This window comes from Capricornis sumatraensis, chromosome 2 (assembly GCF_032405125.1).
Source record: "Capricornis sumatraensis isolate serow.1 chromosome 2, serow.2, whole genome shotgun sequence".
Taxonomy (NCBI): Eukaryota; Metazoa; Chordata; class Mammalia; order Artiodactyla; family Bovidae; genus Capricornis; species Capricornis sumatraensis.
In genome coordinates this window covers 206,265,435-206,280,581 of record NC_091070.1, presented here as the reverse complement: position 1 = coordinate 206,280,581, position 15,147 = coordinate 206,265,435, and the positions used below count along the sequence as shown (strand labels likewise).

At 39.0% G+C, this 15,147-nt stretch overlaps 1 protein-coding gene across 2 annotated transcripts; it reads left to right on the top strand.

Moving 5' to 3' along the window:
• The first annotated feature begins 260 nt into the window (after positions 1–260).
• ZFP69 (ZFP69 zinc finger protein) lies at positions 261–14,772 on the top strand. Of its 2 annotated transcripts, none has more exons than XM_068963789.1 (5): positions 261–684; positions 2,018–2,103; positions 9,024–9,150; positions 9,501–9,596; positions 13,452–14,772. In XM_068963789.1, the coding sequence occupies exons 1-5, from the start codon at positions 558–560 to the stop codon at positions 14,582–14,584; spliced, it is 1,569 nt and encodes a 522-aa protein (XP_068819890.1). In that variant the 5' UTR covers positions 261–557; the 3' UTR covers positions 14,585–14,772. The 2 variants fall into 2 exon arrangements, with proteins under 2 accessions (XP_068819890.1, XP_068819889.1); XM_068963788.1 differs by having other exon boundaries at positions 9,498–9,596.
• Positions 14,773–15,147: the final 375 nt, after the last annotated feature.

Genomic DNA, 15,147 nt, shown 5'->3' with positions numbered 1-15,147 from the left:
TCGCATCAGGTGGCCAAATTATTGGAGCTTCCAAAGAGGAAAGTCAAGGCAAGGTCTGCGCATGTTTGTGTATCTTTGGTATTTGTGTGTACTTGTGCTGTTTGTGAAAGTGTGTATGGAACTGGAAATTAGAGCTGCATGTAAAGCATAGATTATACTTATTTTCACATTGATACTAAATCTTTGTTTTTGCATCTTTTTCAGTTTTAAGTATGTTTCTGCAAGGTCTGGAGTTCTATCTGTATGATCAGTTTTCTGGACCCCTCCTCCCTGCCTTTTGCTCCTCTAGAAGAATATGAAGAGGCATATACTCAGACCTACTCAACCAGCCACCCTGCAAGCAGGCAGGACTTAATTTTAGAGAGGAATCAGTTTCTCAGAGCTGTGAGAGCCACATCAGCCTCTAGGAGCCCCTAGGTTCTGGTGCCACAGGCAAACGCAAGAATCCTGAGGGCAGGAGTCTGTGGTCACAGGAGGACCACGCCACTGTGAGGCATCTCAGCAGAGGCTCTGGCCGCTTCCTCGCCAGAAGTGGACAAGGTCAGTCAGGAGGCATCATGCTGCAGCAGCTCCTGATCACCCTGCCCACCGAGGCCAGCACGTGGGTGAAGCTGCACCATCCGGAGAAGGCCAAGGAGGGGGCCCCCCTGTGGGAGGATGTGACCAAGATGTTTGAAGGAGGAGGTGAGAGTAGGCTGATGGATGGGGGGATGGAGGAGGAAGAAGGGTTCTCAATCTGCTTGGGGAAAATAGGTACAAACATCATTGAAGTGGTCTCTGGGGGAGAAAATTGGGAGAGAGTAGGTCCTTGGGGCTTGTGCTTGTGGCTTTGGGGAAGGAGATAGCTGTGCAAGAAAATGTTGGGCTCTTAAGCACTGGGTCCCTGCGATGTGTGCTCCGTGCTGCTCCCATCTCCTGTCCTCGAATAAACACAGGACAAGAAGACAGAATTCAGGGTGCTCCCCACCAGCAGCTGTATAAGTGTGATTTACAGACATCAGAGTCAAAGGTTTCTACCCCCTTAAGCCCTCCAGTGGTTTTCCTTTATTAGTCTTAGTCTAGTCCCAAACCAATGCTTTTTCTTTCTTTTCTTCTCCCGCTAGGAGGAAGGAATGACATGCTTGGTTACTCTCACTTTACCTTGAACTGTTTTGAGTTCAGTGGGAAGCATGTCCAAGGTTACACAATATTTGCTGGCGGGTCAGGATAGATGGATGGACAGAAGAATTAGCATAGCTCATGGGGTCTCTTAGTTCATCTTTAACACTTCAAAAGTCAGACAGGGACTTTGTTAAGCATCTTGATGGATGGAAAAATGAATAATGATCTCTAGTGCTAATTATTAATTGATAGAGATAGACACATACCCAGATGGAAAGAAGAGAAAGCAGCCTAAATACATTTCATGGTAAAATTCTTTTGGAAGATAAGAGACAGGAAAATTCTTCTGATTGTATTTATCAGAGAAATTTTCACAAAGCAGATAGCACTGAATTGAGCCTTAAAAGATGTCCATTGTTTTTATGGAAGAATTAGGAAAAAATACAAAAGTGGGGACCTTGAGGAGTGGTTCAGAGAATGGAGACTATTCTAGTCTAACTGAGGGTTAAGAATGTGGTCAGTGCGTGTGTCCCACAGATAAAGGGTGGTGGTTAGAGTAAACTAATGCTGGGAAGATATGCTTCAGGCAGATTGTAGAGTGCCATGAAGTCTGTGGGAAGTGTTTGGATTTTTCTTGCTTGGAAATAGGGAACCTTTGAGGATTTCTGAACAGAGGAGTGGCCTGGTAGGTCAGTGCTTTTGGACCAGCATTGACCATTGGGAAACATTAATATCCCAATCAACGCACTGGAGGTCCTCCTCATTAAGGAGACTCCCGTCTGCTCTTGAGTCGCTCTGAATGTCTTTCTTTATGAGTGTATTCAGAGAAGGGCTGTTTTCAGCAGAACTGCAGGCAGTTTTTCTATTTAATGGGGTAAGGTAAGATGCAAACTTTCTGGCTCTTTTCCTTCCTCAGCTCTGCTGTCTCAGGATGCTGATGAGACCCAGGGAGAAAGTTTAAAGGATGAATTGATCCCCAGGACCCCAACAGCAGACTCCCAGGTGGGTTGGAGTTTCCTGTCACTTTCTTGATGTGCTTTTTAGTTTTTAAGATTATAATTTGCCCTTTTCTGGGGAGTTGGGTATATTGAGGCTAAAGAATTTAATCAGGGAACTCAGTGCAAGTTAGTCTTGCACAGAAAACGGGTCCACAGTGGCGGCAGTTTCCCTCCTCTTAGAAAGCGTTTCTTCGGACTCCATGGTGGTCCAGTGGTTACGACTCTGCACTTCCACTTCAGGGGCTGCAGGTTCGATCCCCGGTTGGGGCACTAAGATTCCACATGCCATGTGGCCAGAAAATATATATATTTTTAAAATGTTTCTTTCCAGCCAACATCTAATACAAATTTTTGTAGAGAAAGCAAAATGAATGATTTAATTCTAACCCATAAAAACCAACAGGTACCATTTGGGATCTAAGATAAACCTCAGTTTTTATGAGGATTTTATACTAAAAAACGGGTGACATCTATCACTTCATGAGGTGGCCCACAGAATAATGGCATGAGCAGAGGTCAAATAACAGCTAAAGACCTGAGCAGAGAAGAAATGGTCAGGCCATGGAGCACACACATTAGACAGGCTGGGCAGTTACAACAGGGTATGGAAACATGTCCTCACCACCTGGTAGAAGCACAGGTGAAACAGAGAAGGAAAACTGTAGAGTAAACGTGAAAGGAAGACTTATTAAAGGGAGACATCATCCGAGGACAGAAGAGTTTTGAGTGAGAACTTGGGTTCTGAAATTAGATGGTACAGAATTTGAACTTGTCTCTGGTATTTACTTGCTCCGTGATTTTTTTTTTTTTTTTAGGTTTTTTTATGATGCCATTTTCTTTAGCTAATTCAGGTGCTAACATCTTTTAGGATTGAAATGCATTCCAGGGCTATTTCCAGTAATATGGAAGAAATAGTGATATTCTAATTATTTGGAGAGTTACCTTATCTCTGCATTCCACTTTTCTTTAATTCTCACCTCCTGACAGTTAAAAATACTGGTGGGATTCTTAGCACTGGGAAAAGATTAAATTTCTTAAAATTGAGGTATAATTTATATATAGGAAAAACACTTAAGAAAGTATATGGTTCTGTTTTGACATTTATACACCATGTAACCAAGTTGAGCATTTCTGCCTCTCAGAATGTTCACTTGTGCCCCTCTCCAGTCAAAACTCTGTTTGGCCCCAGTAGAGAGAGAGTACATGGGATTTCTGCATTATTTCTTACAACTGCATGTAAATCTATGATTAAAATCATCTAATAAATCTATAATCTCAAAATAAAAACTTTGAGAAAGAATTTGTACGTGGCAGTGGTTAGGTATAATGCTCTACAAATGTCAGGTTAAGTTGATTGACAGGTGTTCAGATCTACATCCTTGATAAATTTTTGTCTACTTGTTCCATCACTTAGTGAGAGGAGTGTTAAAATCTCTAATTATTATGGTTTTGTTCATATCTCCCTTCAGTTCTGTCAAGTCACATTCTGTTATCAGGCACATATACACGTAGGATTATTGTCTTCTTAATGAGCTGACCGTTTATCATTAGGAAATGTCTCATCATATTCTTTTTCCTAAGCCCACTTTGTCTGATTTAATGTAACTTCTCCAGTGTTTTTAGTTATTGTTGGTATGGTATAGCTTTTTTCATTCTTTTAACTTATTTGTGCCTTTATATTTAAAGTGTACCTTCTTAGATACAGCTGGGCCTTGCATGCTTAGTCTGTTAACAGTTACATAATCATTGATATGATGCTTCCCAGGTGGCTCAGTGGGTAAGGAATCCACCTACAGGATTTCTCTGGTGGCCCAGTAGCTAAGACTCCATGCTTCCAATGCAGGAGGCCCGGGTTTGATCCCTGGTCAGGGAACTAGATCCCAGATGCCACAACTAAACATTCTGCATGCTACAACAAAGACCTGGTGCAGCCCGCCAAAAACCAAAACAGTCTGGCTGCAATGCAGGACACACAGGAAATATGGGTTCAGTGTGCTGGGTAGGGAAGATCCCTTGGAGGAGGGCATGGCAACTCACTCCAGTATTCTTGCCTGAAGAATCCCAAGGAAAAGAGGAGCCTGGCGGGCTATAGTCCATAGAGTCACAAAGAGTAGGACACAGCTGAAGTGACTGAGCACACAGGCAGTCACTGATATGCCTGGAATTTAAGTGTATATTCTTGTCCTTTGTTTGCTGTTTGTCAAACCTAGTCTTTCATTTCTTTGTTCTTCCTCTCCTGCCTTCTTTTGGATTGTGCAGTTTTTTAATATTCTATTTTATGTCCTCTAATGACTTTTTAAGCTCTACTTTGATTTGTTTTTAGTGGTTGTCCTGGCCATTACAATATGCATTTTAAACGTGTCACAGTTGGATTACTATTATACTGTTTCACAAAGAATATGAAAATCATATTTTCCTATTTACTCTTCCCATTCTTTGTGTGTTGTCATCATGCTTTTCACTTTACATGTTATATACCCCATAATACATGTCCTTATTTTTGCTTTTAACAGTAAACTGTCTCATAAGAGATTAAGAAAAAGAAAAAAAATGAGCCTTTCATATTTGCCCACCTGTTTACCAGTGCAGGCTTTCCTGATGGCTCAGACAGTAAAGGATCCGCCTACAATGCAAGAGACCTGGGTTTGATCCCTGGGTTAGGAAGATCCCCTGGAGAAGGAAATGTCAACCCACTCCAGTACTCTTGCCTAGAGAATTCCAAGGACAGAGGAGCCTGGTAGGCTCTAGTCCATAGGGGTCACAAAGAGTCGGACATGATTAAGTGACTTTCTTTCACTTTACCAGTTGGAGCACTTTTCAGTCCTTCGTTTAGGTTCTAAGTTCCTGACATCATCTCCCTTCAGCCTAAAGAACATCATTTAGCATTTCCTGTAGTGTGGGTCTTCAGATGATGAATTCTCACAGCTTTGGCGATCTAGAAGTGTCTTTATATGGTCTTCCTATTAGAGGATCTTTTACTGGATATAGAATTCTAGGGTGGCTGTTTTTTTCTTTTAAGCACTTTAAGGATGTTCCATTGTCTTTTGGGTTATATTGGTTCAGATAAAAAGTGAGCTATTTTTCTTATTCTTTCTCCAGATGTGACATGTCTTTTTGTTTATTTTATACTAACTTTTCTGGTTTTCCTGTTCTTCCTTTCCTGCTTTCTTTTTACTACTTTTATACTCTCCCTTTTATCTTTGCTCTTCAGCAGTTTTAATGATGTGCATAGACATGGTATTTGAATTTTTTTTTTTCTTGGTGGAGGTTTTGCTGCCTTTTGCATTTATGGGTTGATTTTTTTTTTTAATCCAACTTGGAAATTTTTCAGCCTTTATTTCTTCAAATATTCTTTTCTTCTCATTCTTCTCCTTCTGAGATTTTAATTACATGTATATTAGACCATGTAATACTATCCCCTCCCCCCGCCCTTTTTTTCTTTTTCTCTTTTGGCGCATCCATTTGAATACTATCTATTGACCTGTGTTAAGTTTCATTGATCTTGTCTTCACTAGGGTCCATCTGATGTTAAGCCCATCCAGTGGATTTTTCAGATACTGTATTTTTCAGTTGTAGAATTGTCTTTTAGTTCTTTTTTGGCATTTCTATCTCTCCTCAATTACCCTGGCATTTTGACCTATTACATCCATATTTTATTGTAATCTCTTCAATGTATATTTTAATAATTGCTTTAAATTTCTTGTCTACTTCTCCCAGTGACTTGGTGACCTAGGTCTTTGCTTCTTATGTTTTTATTTCTTGATTATAGGTCAGATTTTCCTCCTTCACTTGCCTAATAATTTTTTATTATGGTTCAGATATTATGTATAAAAGAACAGTGGAGGATGAAATATGCATAGATAGATCCATTTCCCCATCAGCCTGGAAGGACATTGGTATTGAGAATAACTACGATGGCTTCCAGTTTTTTAATGAAACCTCAGATGTGTGGCATCCTGGCCAAGCATCTGCAATTTCATATTGTTAGAGCAATCATTGTATTGCTGGGAGTTGCAACTTTCTACAAGTTTTCTTTGGTGAACCAAGAAAGACGAATAAAGGACAGAAGTGGCAAGGACCTAACATAAGCAGAAAAGATTAAGAAGAGATGGCAAGAATATACAGAAGAACTGTACAAAAAAGATTTAATGACCCAGATCATCGTGTTGGTGTGGTCACTCACCTAGAGCCAGACATCTTGGAGAGTGAAGTCAAGGCAGCCTTAGGAAGCATTACTACAAACAAAGCTAGTGGAGGTGATAGAATTCCAGTTGAACTGTTTCAAATCCTAAAAGATGATGCTGTTAAAGTGCTGCACTCAATATGCCAGCAAATTTGGAAAACTCAGCAATGGCCCACAGGACTGGAAAAGTCAAGTTTTCATTCCAGTCCCAAAGAAAGGCCATGCCAAAGAATGTTCAAACTACTGTACAGTTGCTCTCATTTCACATGCTAGCAAGGTAATGCTCAAAATACGTTAATCTAGGCTTCAACAATATGTGAACTAAGAACTTCCAGATGTTCAAGCTGGATTTAGAAAAGGCAGAGGAACCCCGAGATCAAATTGCTAACATTTGTTGGATCATAGAAAAAGCAAGGGAATTTAAAAAAAAAATCCATTTCTGCTTCATTGACTATGCTAAAGCCTTTGACTTTCTGTATCACAACAAACTGGAAAATTCTGAGAGAGATGGGAATACCAGACCACTTTACTTGTCTCCTGAAAAACCTGTATGCAGGTCAAGAAGGAACAGTTAGAACTGGACATAGAACAATGGACTGGTTCAAAATTGGGAAAGGAGTATGTCAAGGCTATATATTGTCACCCTGCTTATTTAACTTCTATCCAGAGTACATCATGTGAGATGCTGGGCTGGATGAATCACAAGCTGAAATCAAGATTGTCAGGAGAAATATCAACAACCTCAGATATGCAGATGATACCAGCGTAATGGCAGAAAGTGAAGAGGAACTAAAGAGCCTCTTGATGAAGGTGAAAGAGGAGAGTGAAAAAGCTGGCTTAAAACTCAACATTCGAAAAACTAAGATCAGGGCATCCACTTCCATCACTTCATGGCAAATAGATGGGGGGAAAATGGAAACAGTGGCAGGTTTTATTTTCTCCTGCTCCAAAGCAGGGCTCCAAAATCACTGTGAATGGTGACTGCAGCCATGAAATTAAAAGATGCTTGCTCCTTGGAAGAAAAACTGACAAACCTAGACAGCGTATTAAAAAGCAGAGATATCACTTTACTGACAAAGGTCCATTTAGTCAAAGCTATGGTTTTTCCAGTTGTGTATAGATGTGAGAGTTGGACCATAAAGAAGGCTGAGCCCCAAAGATGCTTTCAGACTGTGGTGCTGGAGAAGACTCTTGAGAGTCCCTTGGACAGCAAGGAGATCAAACCAGTCAATCCTAAAGGAAATCAACCCTGAATATTCATTAGAAAGACTGATGCTGAAGCTGAAGTTCCAGTACTTTGGCTGTCTGAGGCAAAGAGCCGATTTATAGAAAAGACCCTGATGCTGGAAAAGATTGAGGGCAGGAGGAGAAGGGGGCAACAGAGAATGAAATAGTTGGATGGTATCACTGACTCAATGGACATGAGTTTGAGCAAACTCTGGGATAAAGTGAAGGACAGGGAAGCCTGGTGTGCTGCAGTCCATGGGGCAGCAGAGTCGGACATGACTTAGTGACTTAACAACAGCAAACAACAAGAACGCAGGCATATGCAGATTCTGCAGAAAGTATGGTTCTATGAAAAATTTTAAGGTAATGAGAAAGGCTGGTCTCTTTCAGAGTGCAAAGTGATTTCAGGATGTAAAAAATTTCTTTGTGTTGAGTTGCATGAAATTCATCCCTGACCTGTGTTTGTTAACTGTGAAGCATGAATATCTGGGCTATGGAATAGTTTCTCTTGATAAACAATTAATAAATGTATATATATATATAGATAGATAGATATAGTCTGTCTGTTTTGTCTGTTCTGTTTATTTGCAGAAAACTCTAAGCTTTTTCCTCTTGACTGGTGGTTAAGGTGAGGGACTGATTATTCATATTTTTCCTAGAGCTCTGGCTGAGCTCTGGCTGAGATGCACTTTAGTTTGATTGAATTCACTGTTTTTCTTTTTTCGGTTGCATTGCATGTGGGATCTTAGCTCCTCAACCAGGGCCTGAACCCATACCCCCTGCAGCGGAAGGTATGGACCTTCCACCACCAGGGTCCTTGATTGAGTTCACTTCTGATTAACCCAACTACTAGCACCCCATGCCATCAGTGCTGAAGGGCTGATCCTTTATTATCTGTTCAGTATTTGAGCTAAGGAAGAGCTTGATCACAGTTGCAAACCATTTTGTTCATCTTGCATTAAACTCCAGCAGGGCCCCAGAATTTCAGCCCTGGAGGAATACATTGGTCTTTGTGACAGTAAGTACTGAAAGCCTCTCTCCCTGTCCCTTGGGCCCTCTGGTCTCATCTGCTTCCACTTGCCCGCCTCCAGCAATGCTGGCCACTCTCCTGCTCCTCAGACAAGCCAAGGATATGCACTCCTCAGGTCCTTTGTTCCTGCTTGGAATGCTCTCCTCTCAGATTTCCGTGTGGTTCTTTCCTACTGAGTTCATGTCTCTGAATATCACCCTTTTAGGAAGACTTACCCTAACACCCTACACGAAAGACCTTCCCCATCCTCACCGTGGCTCTCCCTGGTACCATTATCCTGCTTCATTTTGTTTTTTTCTAAGACACGTATAATAACCATCTGTCCTTTCATATATTGTTTATGATAGTCTCCAGGGAATTACCAAACAGATCCAGGGGAGACTCCCAGTAAAACTAATTTAGAATCTCTCAGAAGACTGTCAGAACATATTGGATCTTGATGGAGGTGGTCTCAGGCTGAAAAGGAATATATTGGATATTCTAGGAACTGTTGACCTTCAAGGACGTATCTGTGGACTTCACCCAGGAGGAGTGGGGGCAGCTGGCGCCTGCTCACCGGAATCTGTACCGGGAGGTGATGCTGGAGAACTATGGGAATCTGGTCTCAGTGGGTAAGGACAGGCTGCACATACATCCAGAATCCTGCCTATTAACAGGATTAATATTTAATTTAGTATTAATAATTCCTAAATTATTAAATGCGGTAGATTCCCTGGAGCCTGGCCTTGGGTTCTGTGTTGGAGATGGATGTTGCATACCTTTGAAAATCAAGCCAGAACGTATCTGAATCTCTTCCCTTCGGGGAACACTTTACTTTGTAGAGCGAGAATAGGAAAACATGCTGTGGTGCCCCTTTCCATCTTCAGAGACCCTAAATACCTGAGGATTGAAACTACATCCCAGGGATGGTTCTTTGACCTCAGCATAAACATTCATACCCTTTTTTTCACTCCATAAGCAGGTTGTCAGCTTTCCAAACCTAGTGTGATTTCCCAGTTGGAGAAAGGAGAAGAGCCATGGATGACAGAGAAAGAAGGCCCAGGAGATCCCAGTTCAGGTGAGCCAAGGCAGATGGTGCCTTTTAATATGTAGGCCAGAGTGCCTAGCATCTTCCCAGGCTGCAGAAAGGCTGAGCGGGTGGACAGGCATGCTCTGAACTAGATTTCATCCCTCTGTCTGCAGTCCTTTTCTTCATCTGACCAAGCAGAAGTCTCTGGAGTTGGAGGGAAGATAAGTCTTCTCTTCATTAAGGTTTTCCTTCTTTCTTCAATATCCTAAAGTCTACCAATTGAAAGCTCCTTTCCCCATGCTCTGAAATGTGCATAGTAGTCTCTTCTCACAGAAAGCAGATCTCTTTTCCGGACTCTCACTGCATTCTCCAGATCTTTAATCTTCTCTCTTGCATCCTATTTCCACTTTTCATCAACTTTCATTTTACAATCTTAACTTTGATTCTCACTCTCCTTTGAACTAAAGTATCCTTATTTATTGTAACAAATGTTTTATGGAAAATCCTGCAAGAGAAATGACCATGGGATTCCTTCTCATCAAATCCAGTGATCTTTAACAATCTTCTTAAACTTCGCTTTTATTGTGAAATATTTTAGACATTCAGAAAGGCACAGAGAACATTACAATAAATTGCTATTAAGTACTTTCTACCTAGATTAAGAAATAAAACAGAGTTTAAACCCCAGTACTCCCATCCTTGCTTGTGAAATAACTAACTCTTCTAACTTGAAACATTGTCATTCCTATATGTGTCTTCATATTTGTATTATATGTGTATATTCCCAAGTAATATATAACATTATTTTTAAAATTTATTTTTAATTGAAAGATAATTTTGTGTTTATAATATTGTGTTCATTTCTGCCATATATCAACATATATCAGCCATAGGTATACATATGTCCCCTCCCTCTTGAACTTCCCTCCCACCTCCCACCCCATCCCGCCTTTCTAGGTTGTCACGGAGACCTGGTTTGAGTTCTCTGAGTAGCAAATTCCTACTGGCCATGTGTTTTACATATAGTGGTGTATATGTTTCCATGCTTCTCTCTCCATTCATCCCACCCTCTCCTTCCCCCGACTCACTTATTTCCATAAGTCTGTTCTCTATGTCTGCATCTCCATTGCTGCCCTGAACATAGGTTCATCAGTACCTCTTTCTAGATTCCTTATATATGTGTTAATATACAATTTTTTTTTTCTCTTTCTGACTTCCTTCAGTTTGTATAATAGGCTGTAGGTTCATCTACGTCATTAGCACTGACTCACGTTCCTTTTATGGCTGAGTAATAGTCCATTGTATATATGTACTACAGCTTCTTTATCCATTCATCTGTCGATGGACATCTAGGTTGCTTCCATGTCCTAGCTATAGTAAATACTGCATCAATGAACGTTGGGGTACATGTGTCTTTTTCACTTATGGTTTTCTCAGGATATATGCCCAGTGGTGGGATTGTTGGATCATATGGTAGTTTTATTCCTAGTATTTTAAGGAATCTCCATACTGTCTTGCACAGTGGTCATATCAATTTGTATTCCCACCAACAGTGCAATAGGTTCCCTTTTCTCCACACCCTCTCCAGAATTTATTGCTTGTAAATTTTTTGATGATAGCCATTCTGACCAGTGTGAAGTATCATTGTAGTTTTGATTTGCATTTCTGTAGTAATGAGTGATATTGAGCATCTGTTCATGTGTTTACTAGCCATCTGTATGCCTTCTTTGGAGAAATGTCTATTGAAGTGTTTTGCCCACTTTTTGATTGGGTTGTTTTGTTTTTCTGGTATTGAATTGCGTGAGCTGCTTGTATATTTTGGAAATTAATCCTTTGTCAGTTGTTTCATTTAATATTATTTTCTCCCATTCTGAGGGTTGTCTTTTCACCTTGTTTATAATTTCCTTTACTATGCAAAAATTTTTCAGTTTAATTAGATCCCACTTGTTTATTTTTCTTTTTATTTCTGTTACTCTAGGAGGTGGATCATAGAGGATCTTGTTGTGACTTATAGCACATGAATTACTACTTATAATACTGTTTTGCATATTCTTATTCTTTAAAAAAAATGGTATATGTACTTCTTCCACTTGCTTTTCTCATTCAACACTGTTGATATTTATCCATATTATTCATTCATATTTATCCATATCATTCATTTCCATTGAGTTAATAAAGCACAATTTATCCATTTTCCTGTTGATAGAAATTTGGAGGTTTCTAAATTTGGGGGTCACAGAGATACTGCAATAAAACTTTGTATATGTAACTTCTTGTGTAAGTATTTCTCTGAGATATTTGATAGAAGCAGACTTGTTGGGTCATAGAGCAGATACACCTTTATGTTTCAGGAAATTTTTCTTCAAAGAAGTTGCACCAGTTGGTACTCCCATCTGAGAGTTTTGAGAGGTTCCAGAACTCAGCATCTTTGTCAACACTTGGCGTTGTCAAACTTTCACGTTTTTATAAATTCAGTGGTTGAATACGATGTCTTGTGTTTTTAATCTTCATGATTACTAATAAGAGGGAGCATGTTTTTCATGTTTGTTAGCCATCCTTCCAGGATTTCTTTTCTGCATGGCAGTCAGACACTTTACTGTCTGAGCCACCAGGGAAGCCCTTCTGTAAATTACCTGTTTATATCCTTTGCAAATCTTTCTATTATTTTTTCCTTATTGATTTATAGAAAAAATATATATTATTTTATATCTTTAAAATTTTATTTTCCATGTTTAGGTTTAAATCTGTATATATTTTATATATAGTGTGAGGTGAGGCTCTAGTTTAACTTTTTACATGTGGATAATAAGCCCAAGAACCACTTATTGAATAGTTTAGGCTACTTGGTCACCTGCCAAGTTTCTTTATATGCCTGAGTCTATTTCTGGGCTCTATCTGTTCTGTTCCATTTTTCTATCTCTAATGTCAGACTGTCTTAATTACTGTATTTCATAGTGAGATTTAATATCTTGTTCTTCAAAATTGTCCTGGCTATTGTTAGCCCCTTGCTTTTCCATATGAATTATATTTACATGCACACAAATCCTCTGGTGGTATTTTGATTGGAATATATTGAATCTATAGATCAATTTAGGGGGGAATTAATGTTATGATATTGAGTCCAATTGTCCAGGAACATGGTATATTGTTCCACTTATTGATATTTTCTAATTTTTTAAAATAAATTTTCAGGATTTCCCCCCATAAAAGTCTTGTATACATTACACATCTTTTGTCAGATTCATCCTGAAGGACATATATTTTATTGCTATTCTGTTTTTATATTTTTTAGCCACACTGCGTATCTTTTGGGATTTTAGCTCTTTGATGAAGCACTGAAGCTTTGAAGCATTGCCTCTCACCCTCAGCTGTGAAAGCTTGCAGTCCTAATCACTGGACTGCCAGGGAATTCCCTCAAACCTATTTTCTGAACTAGCTGGAGTAGGAAGAGGGAAATCTTTTTATCTTTCTGAGAATGTTTTCCAAAAATAGTTATCAGTTAAAAAGACACTGTTAAGACATAGCCCTGAAATATCATTTTTTAGTATTAATAGAAAGAAGATTAAAATGTTCAAATTTTTATTCTGTATATAAAATCACACGTTGACCTTGTTCATTGTGTCTTAATTTCCCATTACCTCTCCAGGCTACATAACCATATTTAAATACACTCAGAATTTCATGGAACTTCCGTGGTACTCCAGTGGTTAAGACTGCATGCTCCCAATGCAGGGGACACAGGTTGGATCTCTGGTCAGGCCTCATGCAAAAAATAAATATACTCAAAATTTCATGTACTTCATATGTATTGTTATCTAAATCTGTATTCCATACTCAGGATAATAATTGACTTTTAAAAGCATAATGAATATGAGTTATTTGCATTTTTTCCATTTCTTTCAGACTTGGAGAGTAAAACAGAAACCAGTGCATCAAATGCAAAATACATTTTACAAAAACAGTTATATCATGGCATGATGATGGAAAGGTTAATGAGAGATGATGTCATTTATTCCACATTGAAGAAAGTCTCAAAATATGATGATGAGTTAGAAAAGCACCAGGATCACCATGGAAGAAATGTGAGACAAACCATTATGATCCATAAGAAGAGAAGCCAAGAAACTTACAAATTTGGCAAAAATATTGTTAGTTCAAATGTTGTTATAGAACAGAGGCTCCGTAAGTGTGACACACCTAGAAAGAGAAACAAATGCAAATCAGATTTGATGAATCATCCAACAAGTTACGTAAGAGTAAAAACCTATGAATGTAATATATGTGAAAAGGCCTTCAAACAACCCATTCACCTTACTGAACACATGAGAATTCATACTGGTGAGAAACCTTTCAGATGTAAAGAATGTGGTAGGGCCTTCAGTCAAAGTGCATCCCTTACTACACACCAGAGAATCCATACTGGTGAGAAGCCCTTTGAATGTGAAGAATGTGGCAAAGCCTTCAGACATCGCTCGTCTCTTAATCAGCATCATAGAACCCACACTGGGGAGAAACCCTTCATATGTGATAAATGTCAGAAAGCTTTCAGCCAGAACATTAGCTTGATCCAGCATTTGAGAACTCATTCTGGAGAGAAACCCTTTACGTGCAATGAATGTGGGAAAACCTTTAGACAGATTAGACACCTTAGTGAACATATAAGAATTCATACTGGGGAGAAGCCCTATGCATGCACTGCATGTTGTAAAACCTTTAGTCATAGAGCTTATCTGACGCATCACCAGAGAATCCATACTGGGGAGAGACCCTACAAATGTAAAGAATGTGGGAAAGCCTTTAGGCAGAGGATACACCTTAGCAACCATAAAACTGTTCATACAGGAGTGAAAGCATATGAATGCAACCGCTGTGGAAAAGCGTACAGGCATGATTCATCCTTTAAGAAACATCAGAGGCATCACACAGGAGAAAAACCTTATGAATGTAATGAATGTGGAAAAGCCTTCAGCTATAATTCATCACTTACTCGACACCATGAAATACACAAGAGAAATGTCTTCCAAAATCATATCTGAAAACAGATTATGTACCATGAGAACAAAAGCTAAGTCTAAACCAGTAGCTCTGTGCTTTGAATTTTAGGACTCTAAATTTGAGAAATTGACATAATGATGCCAACTTCTAGTTTTGCTCATTGTGTAAATAAACACTACATTGATAACTACTATTTACTAATACCTCCACACAAAGTTACTTAATCAAGAATAAAAGATGGCCCTTCAAATTAAATTCAACAATATAGAAAATTTTGTACATCATTATTTTTATAATTTCATGGTAGATTAATAAATTATTTTTCTTGGGCATTCACAGATAAAGACCAGCATTTGGAAACTGCTGTTTAAAACATCACCACCACCCCTAATTTTTTAACTAAAATTTTATTTTTTCTAATGGCGAAACTCTTCACATGGTATAAATTTCAAAAGGTATGGTCAGTTTTGTAAGTGAAAAGCCTTCTTTCTCCATCCTCCACACAAAATTCTACCTACAGGCAACCATTTTTTATAACTCATATTTTGTACACCCTTCTAGAGAGCTTTCTGTTTAAATCCAAGAGAATACAAGCATACATTTT